This window comes from Cricetulus griseus, chromosome 4 (assembly GCF_003668045.3).
Source record: "Cricetulus griseus strain 17A/GY chromosome 4, alternate assembly CriGri-PICRH-1.0, whole genome shotgun sequence".
Lineage (NCBI taxonomy): Eukaryota > Metazoa > Chordata > Mammalia > Rodentia > Cricetidae > Cricetulus > Cricetulus griseus.
Window position 1 is genome coordinate 174,478,515 of NC_048597.1, and position 18,121 is coordinate 174,496,635.

The 18,121-nt window shown below is 43.4% G+C and overlaps 1 protein-coding gene and 1 long non-coding RNA gene across 6 annotated transcripts in view; one reads left to right on the plus strand and one right to left on the minus strand.

Moving 5' to 3' along the window:
- Pias1 (protein inhibitor of activated STAT 1) overlaps window positions 1–1,721 on the minus strand; it is a 116,774-nt gene extending 115,053 nt beyond the window's left edge. For all 3 annotated transcript variants that reach the window (XM_027414797.2, XM_027414798.2, XM_027414799.2), the window contains exon 1: window positions 1,640–1,721. In XM_027414797.2, coding sequence (XP_027270598.1) covers window positions 1,640–1,663 — 24 coding nt within the window. In that variant the 5' untranslated portion in view covers window positions 1,664–1,721. The remainder of the gene's footprint in view (window positions 1–1,639) is intronic.
- An 84-nt stretch (window positions 1,722–1,805) lies between these two features.
- Window positions 1,806–18,121, plus strand: part of LOC107978037 — a 40,206-nt gene continuing 23,890 nt past the window's right edge. The window contains exon 1 of one of the 3 annotated variants that reach the window (XR_004769628.1): window positions 1,806–2,287. This is a non-coding gene — a long non-coding RNA (uncharacterized LOC107978037). Of the gene's footprint in view, window positions 2,288–11,309; window positions 11,412–18,121 lie in introns of those variants that run through there. The other 2 variants (XR_003485171.2, XR_004769629.1) reach the window with 2 other exon arrangements.

The following is an 18,121-nucleotide window of genomic DNA, read 5'->3' on the forward strand; positions in this document are numbered from 1 at the left end:
AGTTAATAATTAGAAGTAAACTTAAAAGAACAAATATCCAAATCTTGTACAAAGATCTTAATACAAAAATCTTGGAATGTTAACACTACAAAGTTACTAGTGAAAAAGGATCTTCCAGTGAGGTTTTTCCACACACAAAAGTGCCCAGAAACAAATGTAGTGGTCTGCTTATTCTAGAAGTTATTTCATCATAATGGAAAAAAAAATGATTGATTACAAAAAGAATTTCTAAATCCCCCTTAAGATTTACAATTGCATAGCCCAATCTCCACTCTGACAGAGATGTTAGTTCTCTGTTGGGCTATAACCAGCTGTTTGGTTCGCACACAGGAAGCCAGAAAAGGGAATACCGTGTTCAGAGCCTCAAAATAATATGTGTTAGTTAAGAACTGCCTGCTACTAAACCAAAATTATTCAAGCGAAGCCCCATTTGTCACAATCCAATCATAAGGGTTCCACCAGCCCTCCCCCAACTGTTTGTGTAGTGGTATATCTGCTTCGGTAAAGAAACCATCATCAGGTAAAGATTAGGGTGGGAGAAAAAGCGGGGGAAAGGGGGCACCCTTTCATCTAATTTCGCGAGGCATGAGTAATTGGTACAGTTGAGAGGAACGATGGAACATTCTATTTATTGGAGGTTGGAGTAGGATGGGGGGTGGGAGGAGAATTTCGTTTAAATCAACATGGCCAGCAAGATGTCCCCAACAAACAAAAGGCAACGGGGGGATATAAACACAAACCATTCACCTCCATCAGCTATAGCATCGCCATCATGGTGTATGCAGAGACCCCCAAGACTGCTCTCACCCACCACACCAGCGACAGCAAGAGAGTAGAGAGGTGGCTGCATCCCCACCACCGCTCCCAAATGCACACTCTTCCAGGGGGTTACTCCCCCACCCACCCCGGTGGCCCGGAACCAAGAGAGAAACAGTAACGTCCCGCCCCGGCAGACTCCCCCTGCAACCCTTTAACCGAACCCCCAACGCCGGCTCCGGGCTCGCTAAACTTTCCAAGAGCTTCTCCCCCGTGTCCCCCGCCGATCGCCCCAGGATTGCGCTTTCCCACTGGCCCGGCACCCACTGACAGGCGGGCAGCGGCGGCGAGCGGGGCGGGGGCGCCTGGGCGCCGCGGAGGGGCGGGGCGGCCGGAGCCAAGTTCCCGGGGGTCCGAGCACAGCGCCTGACAGGAGCCCGGGACCGCGAAAGAGGAAGAGGAAGCGGCGGCGGGGCAGTTTTCCCAATCCCCCCCTTCCAAGCGCACCCTACCCCCCCAGCCCCCGGCTGCCCGTAGGGGGGGCGGGGAGGCGGGCTGCAAGGTGAGGCACCCGGGCCCCGGGGACCGCCACTACCGCCACGTCCCGACTCACTCTCTCTTCGCCCCGCCACCCCCGCCAGAGGCGCCCACAACAATAACACGCCGGGGACGACCCGTCAGCGCCCCCGAGGCTCCCGGGGCCCACGGCCCGCCGCAGCCAGGCCCCCTCCACTGAGGCCCGGAGCGCCTCTCCCGCCTACAACTCCAGACCCGGGTGGAGCCCGGCCCGAGCGGCCCCCCCAGGGTCCGACCCATCCCCCCCGGCACCAGCGGCGCCGTCTCCACGGCCGAATATTAGAAGTGAATTCGAGCTGCGCTTTACCTTTAGTTCCGCACTGTCCGCCATCTTGCGTCTGTCAGCGCAAGCGCAGTGAAGCTCGCCGGGGGCCGCTCTGAACCCTCCCCTCTAGCTGACTTGGCTCCGCCCCCACCCCGCCCCTCAGCCCTCGCGCCCCGCCCCTGGCCGCCGCCCCGCTCCCGGAGCTCGCCGCCCCGCCCCGGGCACGCACAGATGCTAGACCAGCACGTACTATTTAAATAATGGCGCCAAGCGGGAGGTTTGACAGTTACTACTACCTCGGCCTCCCCGCCCCCACACCGGCCAGGCCAGGAGCGTCCGGAAAAGAGGCCGCAGCTGGGGGTGTTGGCCTGAGCTTCGCCCTTCTGCTATTCGGCTGACCAAGCTTGAGCCCCTGTTGACAGAAGCCGCAACGACCCCATCCGCTAGACGCATTCCGCACCTGCACCGTACACGACTGCATGTGAGCCACAATTAGCCAGTTTTGATGCTTCTGTTTTTATTGACGCAGATGCTTATGATGAAACAGTGAGATCGTCAAAGAAATCATTATCATTCCCATGGTATCTTTTCCGAAATAAAAGCTCAGAGGAGAAAAGGGACTCGCTCAGACAGCATTTAACAGGGATGGCCAAAGACAATTCTGCTGACGTCCATTCGTCACCTCGCCTTGTGAGTTCAGAAATCAAGATCACTATCCTGTGATATATAAACTAATAAAGATATAATTATTAATGGTGATGAATAGCATTAGGATCAAAAGGCTTACTAATAGAGAAAAATGGTTTAGGGGAAGATGTGCTTAACTCCAAAAGGGTTTCCTACAACTACATTGATATTTAGACTTGAAGAAAGATTATTTCATGCCTACTCCTCTCTACTAAACGACTCCTCTACATCTTGCAAAACCCCAGCCTTTTATACTGATCAACTTTTCACTATCAAAATTCTCTTAACATTATGTTACTCTGAAGTGTCTCAGAAGTCAAGAAGGCCAGGTCCTGACCAGTGCCCTAGATTATTTTCACTCCCATTCCTAAGGTTTTTACTTCAGTGTCTTTATAGTTGACTATCCCCTCCTCCACTGAGTCATTCTTATCAGCATATAAACTTATCAAATTCCTTCTTACTTAAATTTAAACTTCCTTTAGATCCAAAATTTCCTCAGTAGCTACTGTATTTCTCTGCTTTCTTCACTGAATAAATTCGCAAACATGACTTCATTTTTCTACAGTATTTGTTCCCACTTCCTCAGTGGCACTGACCTGTTAACCTTCCCTGATACAGCTACACTGCTGTCTTCTTGATCACTTATCAAGATTACTGTTCATCTATACCTTTGCAAAGCATACTCTCAGCTCTTAGGTCTTATCTTAATCGGCTAGAGGGAACTGCTACCAGTTGATGTGCTTGCTTTCTCTTGAAACATATTCTTCCTGAACTTTCCTCCATATCACTGTCCTGTCCTGTCCTGTCCTGTCCTGACGTTCCATTCCTGTCCCCTTCCTTGGGCAGTTTCTCTGTCTCTGACTCTCTGTGTCTCTCTGTCTCTCCCTCTGTCTCTCTGCCTCTCTCTCTTCCTCTCCCTCCTCTCCTCTCTTTCTCCTCTCTCCTCTCTCCCACCCCCTTCCACCCTCTTTCTCTCTGGGTCTCACTGTGTAGCCATGGAATTTGCTATAAACAGCAAACTGGCCTTAAACTCCCAGAGAGCCACCTGCCTCTGCCTCTGCCTCTCCGAGGAACTAAAGGCATGTACTACTATGTCCAATTTTGGCTTAAGCTTTAAATAGTGGAGAATCTAGGACTCAGTCCATGATCTTTATTCAACCACCCAGAGCTATTATTCAACTCTGACTTTTGGTCTATATAACATAATGATTTTCAAATATCTGCAGGTTAGATTTCATCACCAAATCCTAATCCAGGCAGGCCTAGGGATTGGCTCCATTTGTAGATTGCTTGCCTAACTACCTAATATACAAGAAACCAAGTGTTTGATCTCCAACACTGAATAAAACTGGGTGTGGTGTTACATGACTGAAATTCCAGTAGTTGGAAGGTAAAAGATCAGGGGTTCCAATTCCAAGCAAGCCTGGGCTACATGAAATACTATCCCAAAAGAAATTATTTATTTATTTACTTATTTATTATTATTGAGAAACGGAGTGGGGTGGTGCAGACCTTTAATCCCAACATTCCAGGCAGAAGTAGGCAGATCACTTGTGAGATTGAGACCAGCCTGGTCTACATAGGAAGTATGTTCCAGGCCAGCTAGGACTACAAGTAAGACCCTATATTAAAATTAATTAATTAATTAATTCAAAAGAGGTTGATTTATGACGGTTCCTAGCTACCTAGCATCTAGTCCAAATCTCTCATCATCTCACATCCATCCTGTTAAGGAGAACCATGATCACCAGTCTTGCTCTTTTCCCAAGAGTCTCACTGTCATCCAGTATTCATTCAGCTTCCAAATTGAAAGTCAGGAAAGTGTCCTTACCCTTCTCCTTTAATTTGTTTCCAATGTCCAGAGCTTCTGTGAGCCCAGTTGACTCCTGCTTTTAAAAATAAGGCAGCCTGTTTTGTTGAGTCTTCACAACCACCACCCTCTGCCAGACTGATGCAGTTTTGCCATTCCTGGAAGGATGGACTGACTGACAGGGCTTCAGCTGGCCTTCCTGACCCTCAAGGCCTTTGCCTTTTGGGGTCCTGTGTTTGGAGCTGGCCGTGATAGTGAGGGCCTGTCTGTAATCCCAGAACTTGGAACACACTCACTAACCTTTCCATTAACAGTTCAATACAAAGACATGTTCCCAACACTTTGAGGGGGCTGAGGCAGGAGGATTTCTATGGTGATAAATTATTTATGATTTACTAAAGTTTGCCTGAGGATTCAGAAATCGAAGTCAGCCTCAAGCTATAGAGATCAGTCAGTGGTGATACACACCTTTAATCCCAGCAGCCAGAAGCTAGGAGGCAGTGGTACAGACTTTTAATCCTAGGACTCAGGATTAAGAGGTAAATGGATCTCTGTGAGTCCAAGGCCATCCAGATCTACACAAGATTGATCCAGTTCTAAAGGGGAACAATTCACACAAAAGATGATCTCAGCACCTGGGATCGCACACCTTTAATCCCAGCACTAGAGGGGTATAAAAAATAGGAGCAGGGTCTTCAGTAGTCAGTATCAGGCATTCATTCTCCAGTCACATTGAGGATAGGAAAACACTGAAGTCTAAAGATTCTCCAGCCACACTGATGAGAGGCAGCAGTGTAAGGTTTGGTGGAGCCAGGATCCACCTTCAGTCTGAGGTAGTATAAGAGCTAGTAGCCAGCTGCTTTGCTTTTCTGATCTTCAGCTTGAAGCTTGAACCCCAATATCAGTCTCTGGGTCGTTTATCATGCAACAGATTTCCAAGCATTCATGTCCAGCCTGAGCTACATAGTGAGTTCTAGACTGGTTCGAGCTATTTAGCCAGAACATGTATGCAAATAAATAAATATCCAGGTGTGGTGGCCCAAAGCTAAAATCCTAGCACTTGGAAGGTGAGGCAAGAGAATCAGGACTTCAAAGACAGCCTGGGCCACACAGTAAGTTTGTGACCAGCTTACTCTACAAGAGGCTTTGCCTCAAAAAAATAAATATTTAAAATAAACTTTGCCCTTTGTCCCTACTCCCAGGTACAAAGTTCCTAATATCCCCAGTAATTTCCTAATAGCTATGCCTTTTTGTTATTACTAGTAAGTCCTTCCCTATTACACATGAATATGTTAATCAGGTATTTCAGGCTGAGCACCCTTCAATAGCTACAATATAGCTAAACAGGATTTGTTATAGAAATACTAAATTGATCTGCATTACTTGTTTAATATTTGAAAACCAATAATTTTAATTTAGAAGAGACTCATGCATATCTGTGGTTCCAAAATTTGGGAGCCTGAAGTAGTATTGTTTGAGCCTAAGAGTTCATGACCAACCTGGGTTAACAGTGATAATACTTACCTCAAGGAAAGAGAAAGGGAGAGAGCAGAAGAGAGCCAGAGAACACACTTGAGCCATGCTTGTCATCTGTGGCTATATAGTATGGAACCAGCCAAGGCTGCATAAGATACATAAAATAAAATGAGGAGTAGGGTATTCTCATTTAATAGATACACACAAAAACTTAATAAGAATTGAATACCTATTCACTTATCAAAACAAGAATACAAGACAATTTGTTTATATGGTTACAAGTATCTCCCCCAAATCTACAAAATTATCACAGTTAATGGTAAAATACTGAAAGCATTCCTTCTGATAACAGTAATGACACAAAGATATAGACATTCCCAAATCCTAGCATTCAGAAGGGTAAGAGTCAGAGAATTAAGAGTTTGAGATCAGGTTGGCTTATATAGCAAGCCCTTCTCTCAACAAAACAAAGCAAAAAATATGCCATCGTAACTACATTTTCAAAACAAGTACAGCAACAGTAACAAAAATTCCAAGAGTGGTGGTACTCGCTTTTAATTTCAATAATTGGAGGTAGAGGCAGTTGAGTTTCTGTGACTTTTCTGTGAGCCAGGACAGCCATTGCTACATAGAAAGACCCTGTCTCTAACAACAAACACATAAAACAATTAACAAATAGGGACCGGAGAGGTGGTTTGTCAGTCAAGAACAGTTACTGTTCTAACAGAGGTCCTGAGTTTGATTCCCAGAACCCACATTATAGCACTAGCTCCTGGGGACCTGATGTCTCAGGCCTGCTTGGACACTACACTCACATTCGCATACCCACACACAGATGCATACTGTCTTGGGGTTTTCATTGCTATGAAGAAACACCATGACCACAACAACTCTTGTACAGAAAACATTTAATTGAGGTGGCTTGCATACAGTTTCAGAGGTTTGGTCCATTATCACATAGCAGGGAGCATGGAGGCAAACAGACATATGCAATGCCGGAGTAGAGTCCTACATTTTGCAGGCACAAGCAACAGGAAATCAACCGAGACACTGTGTGGTACCCTGAGTGTAGGAAACATCAAAGCCTGCCCCCACAGTGTCACACTTCCTCTAACAAGGCCATACCCACTCCAATGAAGTCACACCTCCTAATAATGCCACTCACTATGAAATTATGGGAGCCAATTACATTTAAACCACCACACATACATACACATAATTTTAAAAATAAACATTTTTAAATAAAAATTGAAATAAATTTATCAATAAGCCTCCCACTCAGAAAATTATTATAACTTCCCTAAAATTTAAAGACCTAATAAATAGGATTACACTTTTTCCATAGATCCAAATATTCAATATTGAAAAGATGTCAGAAATCAGGCAAAGTAATATTACCTAATGATCCCAGTACAAAGATGGCTGAAGCAGAAAGATCTAATTCAAGGCCAGCCTGGATTACTCAAAGAGACACTATCTCAAAACAATAACAAAATTCATAAGTTAATATAGATTATATTCATCATCTTGATTGTGAAGATGTATTTATTTTTATTATATGTTACTGTGTGTTTTACCTACATATACCATGTACATGTCCCACGCCCCTGGTTGCCAGAAAAGGGCATTTGAGCCCCTGGACCTGGAGTTACAGATGGTTGTGAGCCACCATGTGGGTTCTGGGACCCAAACTCAGGTCCTCTGGAAGATCATTAAATGCTCTTAACCCTTTTAAGATTGTTTTAGGCCGGGCATTGGTGGCACTTTAATCCCAGCAATCAGTAGGCAGAGGCAGGCGGATCTCTGTGAGTTCAAGACCAGCCTGGTCTACAAGAGCTAGTTCCAGGACAGCCTCCAAAGCCACAGAGAAACCCTGTCTAGAAGCCCACCCCCAAAAAAGATTGTTTTAGAGCAGTATATAAATAGACCCAACCAAAAAAAAAAAAAAAAACCATTAGGAGTTGAAATACATGAAATTAATGAACTTTTAATCATCCTAAGACTGTTAACAAAGATAAAAATGCAAGGTAATAAAGGTAAAAGATACTTTAATACATACATTCAACCCAGGACCAATCTAGGTTATACGAGAAGTTTATGGTATCGGCCTTTTGGCTAAGATCATGTGTAGCATCTGTTCAACTCAGTAAAATAGAAGGCAGACTGCCCAATAAAGAAATGAATGAGACTGGAATTGCCATGCCATTAAAAAGCATATTCTCAATGCCAGATTGATATGTGAAAAGATGTTTCATTTCATTATTGTTACAGAAACATTTAAAACCACAGCATAAATTTATGAAAATATATGTATGGTAGGCATATACATACATGTATGTAACAATTATTAATGCAAAAAGAGGACATGAATTTGAAAAAAAGTAAGGAAGGATATGGAGGAGAGTTTGGGGGGAGGAAAGGGAAGGGAGAAATAACCTAATTATAGCAAAAGTTCAAAATAAAAGAAAAAGCAAATAAAAACCATAGTGTGAGAATTTTAAGAGAAAAAGAGGAGGATTTTGCTCAGCTTAAATGTTTCTACCTTAGACGCCTTCCTATTCAAACATAGCACTTGGCAGAGTTGATTCCACCTGTAGTCAAGTTTGTGCTGGCTCTCCCTGACCCACATCTAAGTTACCTTTATTATAGCAGACCTCAGTGAGAGAAACCTCCTCATAGGCATTCTTATAGGACAGTGCCCAGGGCTGGCCATCTAACAAGGAAGCAAGAAGCTGAAGGAGGCAAACTACAGTATGTATACCTTTAATCCTAGTACTATGGAAACAGAGGCTGCCTTTAATCCCAGTAATACAGAAACAGAGATCCACCTGCCTCTGCCCCTCCAGTGCTGGAATAGAAGGCACATTCCATCACATCTGACTATATATTCTCTTTTGACACTCTTCTCAATCTCCCCACTGAAATACCTTGCAAAATGAAAAGGTAAGTTACCCGCTGTGGAAGAAGGGGCAGAAAGAATAAGAGCCCAAGGAAGGGGTGGAGTGCTGTGGAACACTGTCTTCCAGGCAGGACAGGGCAGGTGCATTCTTGACCTTTTACCAGCTATAATTACCTGTAGAAGACCTGTACAAGACTGGGCCCAGTAACATTCCATTAAGGATGAGGGAGGGGTGGGGCTTTGTGAGACCTTGGGGGAAAGAAGGATATTTTCTTCAAGGGTATAGCCACGGCAAGTTGCCCATGCTACTGTAAGTAACAGCTAATCACTGAACACTTTCCTATAAAGAACCCTAACTAAATTAGTTGATTCTCCACGAAAAAAAAAAATGTTTTTAGAAGATGTGAAAGTAGAAACAGAACTAGGTTCGAAGAAGAGGATTGATCAGCAGGAGTAAGAGGGAGATGAGAGGTGGTGAGTGGAGTTGAATACAATCACTATATACATGTATGAAACTCATTAGCATGTGTCATATATGCTAATAAAAACTTTTAAAAATAAATTGCACTGGTGATGGCAGGACATGTTTTAGGTGGAGCTTTTATCACTCTAGTACCCGAGTGCCTCCGGCCAACAAAGCATTCTGGCGAGCCATCATATAGTGTGAGCAAGAAATACATTTTAAAGTATTTGTGTGATGCTGGAGATCAAAGCCAGAGCATCCCACATACTCAGAACACACTCTTGCCAATCACTACACCTCAAAGCCAGAAATAAACTTTTGAGTTAGGTTATTGAGGTTTTAGGGAGATTGTTGTTTACCACTACACCCCTAAACTTATTATTATTATTATTATTATTATTATTATTATTATTATTATTTGGTTTTTCAAGACAGGGTTTCTTTGTATAGCTTTGGAGCCTATCCTGGCACTCACTCTGGAGACCAGGCTGGCCTCGAACTCACAGAGATCCGCCTGCCTCTGCCTCCCCAGTGCTGGGATTAAAAGCGTGCGCCACCAACGCCAGGCTCCTAAATTTATTCTGACCAAAATAGCAGTACAGATGTTTAACCCATATGGAGAAAACCATTACAAGGCAGGGAAGGAAATCACCATACCACAAAACAGAAGTTACATTAGACTATAGATACATTAAAAATTTTTAAACCAGATTTATTTTTATTTTGTTTTTGTGGCTATTGTTTGGAGACAGGGTCCTACTATGTAGCTCTAGCTTTTCTAGGACTCACTATGTAGACCAGACTGGCCTCAAATTCACAGAAATCCATCTGCCTCTGCTGTTTCAATACTAGAATTAAAGGTCTGTGCCACCACACCTGTGATTTATTTTTATTTTAAATTATTTATTTAAAAATGTTGTGTATGTGTTGCTCACAGAGGTCAGAGGAGTTGGATCTCTTGGAGTTGGAGCTACAGATGTTTATGAGCCACCTGATGTGGGTGCCAGGAATTGAACTCTGATTCTCTTGTAGAGCAGTACATGCTCTTAACCACTGAGCTATCTCTCCAGCCACATTATTTTAATTTTTTAAACTAAAATATGTGTATACGTATATGTCTGCGTGTATATGAGCACATTTGCCCACAGAGTCCAGAAGGTTTGGATCCCTCTGAAACTGGAGTTTTAGGTGATTGTGAGCTGTCCAACATGAGAGCTGAAAATCTAATTCAGGTCCTCTGCAAGAGCACTGTCTTAGTCATTGTTCTATTGCTGTGAAGAGACACCATGACCACAGCAACTGTTATAAGAGAAAGCATTTAATAGGGAGCTTGGTTATAGTTTCAGAGGTGTAGTCCATTATCATTATGGTGGGGGACATGGCAGCGTGCATGCAGATGCTGGAGTAGCAGCTGCGAGCTACATCATGATCCATGGGTAGAGAGAGAGACTCTGAGAGACACACTTCCTCAAACAAGGCCACATCTCTTAATCCTTCTAATCCCTTCAAATAGGGCCACTCTCTGGTAATTAAGCATTCAAATATATGAGCCTATGGCGAGGGGCATTCTTATCCAAACCACCACAAGCAGTAAGTAAGCACTCTTATCTGCTGAGCCAATTCCCCAGCCCACAAATTTTAATTTTTATACAATGAAAGAAGCTATAAAGAAGTTGTTTTCCTTCCCCTGAGGCTCAAAGATCAATTTGGAAGAGGGGACAGAAAGATTATAAAAGCCAGAGGTTGGGGAAGACCTGAGTGAAACACTCTTCTGGATATGACAGGACCACAGTACTTATGAACTCCAGAACAAGACCTGCATGAGATCAAGCCAGTCAACAATCCAGCCTGGAGGAGGGAGGAGCTGGTGAGCCCTACCCTTAGCCCAGTAGCCCATTGACAGCTGATGGCTGATGGGGGAGGGACAGTCAGTGTTCATTCAGGTATGTGGCCCCTGATAAGTTGACCTCATTCAGTGGATGGTGCCACACCCATGAGTGTATATGCACATAAATTTCACTCTATAGGTTATTTTTTAAAAAGAGAGGGAGAGTTTTTGAAGTTGGGAGGGAGTTGGAGGGGGTGGACCTGGGAGGAGTTAAGGGAGGATTGGTGGCGGTATATAGGTATGATTTTTCTCAAAGAATTAGTAAAAAAAAAAAAAATTTCAAATTATATATTGGGAGGAGGTTGAGTGAGTCTAGCCCCCATAAGTTCATGTATTTGAATTCTTAGTCCCTAGTTGGTAGAACTGTTTTGGAGAAGGATTTGGAGGTGTGGCCTTGTTGGTTTCAAAAGTCCACACCAGGCCCTCTCTCTCTCTCTCTCTCTCTCTCTCTCTCTCTCTCTCTCTCTCTCTCTCTGCCTCCTACCTCTAGATCAGATGTGAGCTCTCAGCTACTGCTGCAGCCTCATACCTGCTTGCCTCCCTACTGCCATGTTCTCCATTCTGATGATCATGGACTAACCCTCTGAAACTGTAAGTAAGCCACCAGTTAAATGCTTTCTTTTATAAGTTGCCTCAGTCATGGAGTCTCTTCATAGCCATAGAACAATAACTAAGATGTGATTTCTACCACAACTGCTTTGAGTTCATGAATACAGTGGCCTTGTCATGTCCAGAAGACACTGCTTCACTCAGGTTCCTCCAAGCTCTGGCTCTTACCATCTTTCTTTCCCCCTTTTCACAATGATTCCTGAGCCCCAGAAAGCTTAGCAATTGACAGTAGTTACTGCTCTTGCAAAAGACCTGAATTTTCAGCTCTCATGTCAGGCATCTTACAAGTGCCTGTAACTCCAGTTTCAGGGGGATCAATGCCTTTGTAATGCATACATGTCTATAAACATAGCCATGATGGGGCTGGAGAGATGGCTCTGTGGTTAAGAGCACCCAGGTCCCCTGCTCTTCCAGACGAGTTGGATTCAATTTCCAGAACCCACATGGCTGCTCACAACTGTCTGTAACTCCAGTTCCAGGAGATCTGACACCCTCACATAGACATACATGTAGTAAAAACACAAATGCGCATAAAAATAATTAATAAAAAAAAACATAGCCATGAACAAATGGCAACAAAGTCAACTAACCAGAAAGGGCTATATATGTATATCACGCCTATTGTGATGGTCATGGCTGTTTGCTTCCCCAGCACTGCTTATACTCCCCCTGCAGAGACAACCCCCAGTTTCCTTCTGGGATACACCTTTCTCATATCCTTGGGATGTGTCCTGGGCGAGTGTGATCAACCTTAGCTCTAGGTGGAGCCAGAGCGAATGAAGGCATGTAACAAGTTGCTCAGAATGGTCTTAAAGGAAGAGAATTATACAATGACACCTGTTAAAGTACAATAGGAAGATTTGATTTAGTGTCATCACAATAGGCATTGGGACCACTGTAACTGGGTCTCATACGCAGGCAAGTAACATTGGGATTGACTCAAAATATAACATGAACCAGCAGAAACCTCCACCAGAATGAACACTCCTCCAGGCACTCTAGATGGAATTCAACACTTCTTGAGCATTCAGCCTGTGCTCCTCAGTCCAAGCCCAGGGGTGGGATTTTTACTCACTCTAAGAACCTACTGGATGTTAAAGCAAAAGAGTTGAATAAGTAACTAAAAATAACAGAAAGAAAATATAAGGGCCAAGGATGATGTTTTATTCATTAGGAGGGTGTTTGTCTGAATGCCTTAGATTTAATCTCCAGAAACACACACATACACTACATTGTAAACTTTAAGACACTGAAGGAAGAAATTGAGGAAGACTCTAGAAGGTGGAGAGATAACCCATGCTTGTGTATTGTTAGAATTAATAGTGTGAAATGAATATATACTGGAAATCCATGTACAAATTCAACACAATCCCCGCCAAAACTCCAACAACATTCTTCACATAACTAGCAAAAACAATCCTAAAATTCACATGGAAGCACAAAAGATACTAAAGAGTCAAAGTCCTTCCACAATCCTCCCCAAAACCCTAATCCAAAAGAACAGTGCTGGGGACATTGCCATGTCTGGCCTCAAGTTATACTGCAGAGCCATAGTGACAAAAACAACATAGCACTGCACAAAATAATACATGTAGACCAACTGTATAAAGTAGAGGACTAAGAAATAAATTCACACAGCTATAATCACCTAGTTTTTAGCAAAAGTGTCAAAAGCACACTTTGGATGAAAAGCAGCCAACTCCCTCCCAACTTCAAAAACTCTCCCTCTCTTTTTTAAAAATAACCTATAGAGTGAAATTTATGTGCATATACACTCATGGGTGTGGCACCATCCACTGAATGAGGTCAACTTATCAGGGGCCACATACCTGAATGAAGCAGCACTTGGAAAACTGTATTTTCACAGGTAGAAGAATGAAATTAGATTTGAGTCTCTCACCCTGCACAGTGTGTGTGTGTGTGTGTGTGTGTGTGTGTGTGTGTGTGTGTGTGTGTGTCTGTGTGTGTCTGTGTGTGTGCGTGCATGTGTGTGTCTGTGTGTGTGTGTGTGTGTGTGTGTGTGTGTGCTGTGAGCAAGAAAATAGGTACACACATAGTTGGTATAACAAAATTTATATTTTATTATGCTGAGGGTCATCACACAGAGTTCACACTCTAAATTCTTAACTATGGTTCTAAACCTATCATCTCCCCCAGGCTGCTCACCTGTGTAATATATCTTAGCTGAAGGTCGGGTCAAGTCTCTCATAGTAATCTCTGGTTCGAGGGTCAGGATTCAGGGGAAGACTCTCCAGACACAGGGAAGATCAAGGTAGAATCTTTCCAGTGTCCCCAGCAGTCATGAAGATATGCAGAGCATTGCATTGCCCTTGGTCTCTGCTTATATACTATCAAGTGCATGTATGGATATTTTGCCTGCCTGCCTGCATGTTTGCATACTATGTGAGTGTCATACCCTTGGAGGCCAGAAAAGGACATCAGATCCAGCAGGACTGAAGTCATAAATGGTTATAAGTCATCATGTGGGTGCTGGGGATTGAACCTAGGTCTTCTGGAAGAGCAACCCATGTTCTTAGCTGCTGAGCTATCACTGCGGCCCCTAAATTAATTTTTCATTGTGCCATTTTTGTATGTATGTGTTATTATACATTGTTCTAACTCATCCCCTCTTCCACTGAACTTCTCCATCTTCTCTTTACTCCTCTTATCTGTCACCTTCCTCTCTCTAACTAGTCCCCATTTCTGTTCTCATGCCACTTGTACTCCATTAGTCTCTTTTTTCCTTCCTTTCACTTCCCTTAAGATCTCTTCTCAAGATCCCTTTTCAGTTTTATCTTTCTCTCTCCCTGTCTGTCTCCCCAGCCACACACATACACAAATCAGGCTCTACAGATGAGCGAAAACATGCAGTATTCATCTTCCTCATTCTGGCTTTTGCTTAACACGACAATCTCCATCTCCCACAAAAATCATTTTTCTTTATGCCAAATAAAACTGCATTGGGTGTGATGCACCACCTTTTCTTTGTCCATTCTTCTGCTGATGGACATCACACACACACACACACACACACACAGGCAGTGTAGCAGGAACATGAGGTAGATTTAGTCTCTTAGGAGCAACCACACTGGCTTCCACAGTTGTTGTATGTGAGATTTTGATTTCCTGCATCCCTGCTGTCAATTGTTTCTTTATAATAGCTATTCTAACAAGGTGAGATAGAGTCTCCTTAGTGAAAAAGAATGTTGAACAGTTTTTTCAAATGTTTTTTGGCCATTTGCATTTCTTCTTTTGTGAACTGTCTGTTTCGTTCATAAGGCTGTTTACTGATTAAATAATTTGGTTAGGAGATAATTTTAGCAGTTCTTCAGATGTTCTAGATAGGAATCCCCTGACTGCTATGTAGGTGCTCCCTTTTCTGCAGGTTGTCTCTTTGTTCTGCTGGTTATTTCCTTTACTGTCCAGAAGCTTGTGAGTTTCACACAATCCCATTTGCTAATGCTTGGTGTTATTCACTTGCTATTAGAGTCCTGTCCAGAAAGTTCTTGCCTGCTTATGCCTGTGTCTTGAAGTATTCTCCTTATGCTTTCTCCGAAGTTTCAGGTCTTGCATTAAGTTGTGTGTGTGTGTGTGTGTGTGTGTGTGAGAGAGAGAGAGAGAGAGAGAGAGAGAGAGAGAGAGAGAGAGAGAAAGAGGGGGGGCATATCATCATGTTCCATGCCTAATCTACAGCAGGCACTTTCATGTGTTATTTTTGCTTATTGATGCTTGCAAATACCCAATAAAACAAATCTCAGTACACTCAAATCTACCCCTTCCCTTCGTGTCTCCTATACTACTATGGAGATTGCTGTAGATATACTAAACATCTACTTCTCAGATGATGAGAGTTCACAACTGTAGAATTATTGTCTACACTGTGTGCAATGGCAAGTCAAACACTGTGCCCAGAGACCCCATTCCTCCTCACCCACAACATTCTGCTCTAGGGAGAGAGTGGACATTTGGTTATGGTGATGCCAAATTTACCCAGCACCCTCTACTACACCTGCCTGAACTACAGCACTCTCCTGATCTGACCTCTGGCCTTTGAAAGGCCTTTCCAATGAGAAGCAGTTGGGAGGTATGGATGCTTGGCCCTAAGATAAAACTATGATAAAATCTTCTAGGGTTGGAGGGGAAAAGAAAAAGAAGAAGAAGAAGAAGTGGCTGTGTAATCACTGCAGCTTGTTTAAATAAGAGTGTGGAATGTGCACATGAATCTTTAAACTCAGACCAGTTAAATTCTAAAGAGTTCAAAAACTAAGGGTAAACACTCAAATGGTTTTAAGATTAGTGAGATAAGGCTGTTCTGAGGTCTCAGGCATTCTGGGACAAAGTTGGGGGAGGGGGTTGAGTGTGTTAGAGTTTCAGGAGGTCACTCATCCTGCACTTTTCTGGGGGCGGGCGCTTTCAATATTAAATATCTGGCACTCATAAAATTATTAGCTTGGAATTTTGTTTCTGAAAATGTGATCATAATTTTTGTTCTTTTTGTTTTTTGTTTGTGCTTTGGGGTCAGGCTGGGGGATGGAAGCCAGAGCCTGGCTCATGCTTAACAACAATTTTCATTGATTAAGATGATCTACTCCAACATTCTTTTATTTTGTTTTATTTTTTTCCTGAGCCAGGGTTTCTCTGTGTAACCAGTCCTGGCTGTTGAGGATTGTTCTAGACCAGGTTGGCTTCAAATTCACATTAGATCCACCTGCATCTGCCTCCCGACCGCTGGAATTAAAGACCTGCACTGTCATGCCCAGCCAAATCCAACATACTTATTTTGCAAAGACATGAGACCCAGGACTTGGGGAGAGGGTTTAGTCAGAAAAGTGGCATCTGTGCAAACATGAAGACATGAGTTTGATCCCAGACTCTACACAAAAGCCAGGTGGTATATGTCTATAATCACGGTGTTGGGGAGGCAGAAGTAGGCAGCTCCCTGGAGTCCCTGCTAAGCTATCCTAGCGGAGTCAATTAGCTCTAGGTTAAGTGAGCAACCCTCCCTCAAAAACCAAGATGGAGGGTGTGGGAAAGAAACTGTTAAGAGTGGATATTGCTCTTGCAGAGAGCCCTGGTTTTGTTTCTAGAACATACATTGGGGCTCATAGTCACCTGCAACTCCAGTTTTAGAGGATCTGGCCTTCAAGGGCTCCTACGTGCATATTATGCACATAAACTCATGCTGGCACACACATATACACATATAAATAAATAAATCCTTAAAAATTAAAGGAGCCAGTTGGTGGTAGCACATGCCTTTAATCCCATCACTCAGGAGGCAGAGGCAGGCAGCTCTCTGAGTTTGAGGCCAGCTTGGTCTATAGAGTGAGTTTCAGAACAGCCAGGGCTACAGAGAAACTCTGTCTTCAAAAGAAAGGGGGAAAAAAAGAAAAGAAAGAAAAGAAAAAGAAAAAAGGATTAAAGGCATCACCTGGCTGAGATTTAAATATTTTATTTCATTAGTCCCTAGACCAGCATTTCTCAACCTGTGGGTTGTGACCCTTTTACTCCTGTTACCTAAGAGCACTGGAAAACAGATATTTACATTACAATGAATAACAGAGGCAAAAATCACAGTTATAAAGTAGCACTGAAAATTTTTTTGGTTGGGAGTCACCACAACATGAGGAACTGTGTTAAAGGGTCCCAGGATTAGGAAGGTTGAGAAGCACTGTCCTAGACAATACAGTTTAATAAAGCTTATGCATTGTATTAGTATCATAGTCTAGACACACTTGCAGTACCCAAGAGGACAAGCATTGGTGCAGATATGACACCATGTCTACAGGGGACATGAGGATCCTGGGGTTTGGGTATCTGTAGGGGTCTTAGAACAACTCTCCTATGAACACTGAGAGAGGACAGCATCCTTAAAATCAGCTGAGGAAACCTGAAATGGTTTCCCTCCTGTCCAATCACAAAGAGCCACAGGATCATACTCTGTCAGGTGCTTTGACGGGCATTTGCCTGATGGGTTTTTTTGTTTGTTTTTTTCCTGTTCTTCCTACATATTGCCTTGACCCTCAAACCACGTGACTGAGCACTCTGTTCACATTTGTCAGCCTTTCCCTTTGAGGAACTGATTGGTGTTTTTGAAACCTCCAACTTCTGACTACAGTCTTGTTTCTAATAAACTGATGGTCCAGAACAAAGGAGCTTCCGCTTGTCTGCCTGAGTACTGGGTGTCCTTGGGACATTGTGTCTTGGTCTGCAGCCTGCTCCCTGGGGGGCTCATCTGACTATTGGGTCATTTTCTCCAGCTCCATTCCCTTGGGCTCTTGTCTCTTCTCTCCCCATTATCCTACAATGCTAAGGATACAGATTAGCTGGGTCAACACAGGGCACAATCTGGCCTTTTTCCCACCCGGACTTTAAGATCACCTCTAAGAGAATATAAACACAGCTGGTTATAATTTAGTATCGAATCAGGGCCCCTCACCCCAACCGTTTCTTACTCTCTTGGTATGTATATTTCTCTCATTCCTTATCAAGAGACAGGTTTAAGAAATTCCCAGACCATAGGTGGAGAGATGGCTCATCAGGTAAAAGCACTCAATGCTCTTCTGGAAGACCCAGGTTTGGTTCCCAGAACCTACAAGGTGGCTCAAAATGATCCATAACTCTAGTTCTAGGGGATCCAATGTCTTCAGACCTCCATAGTTACCAGACATGCTAGCGGTGCATATATATAC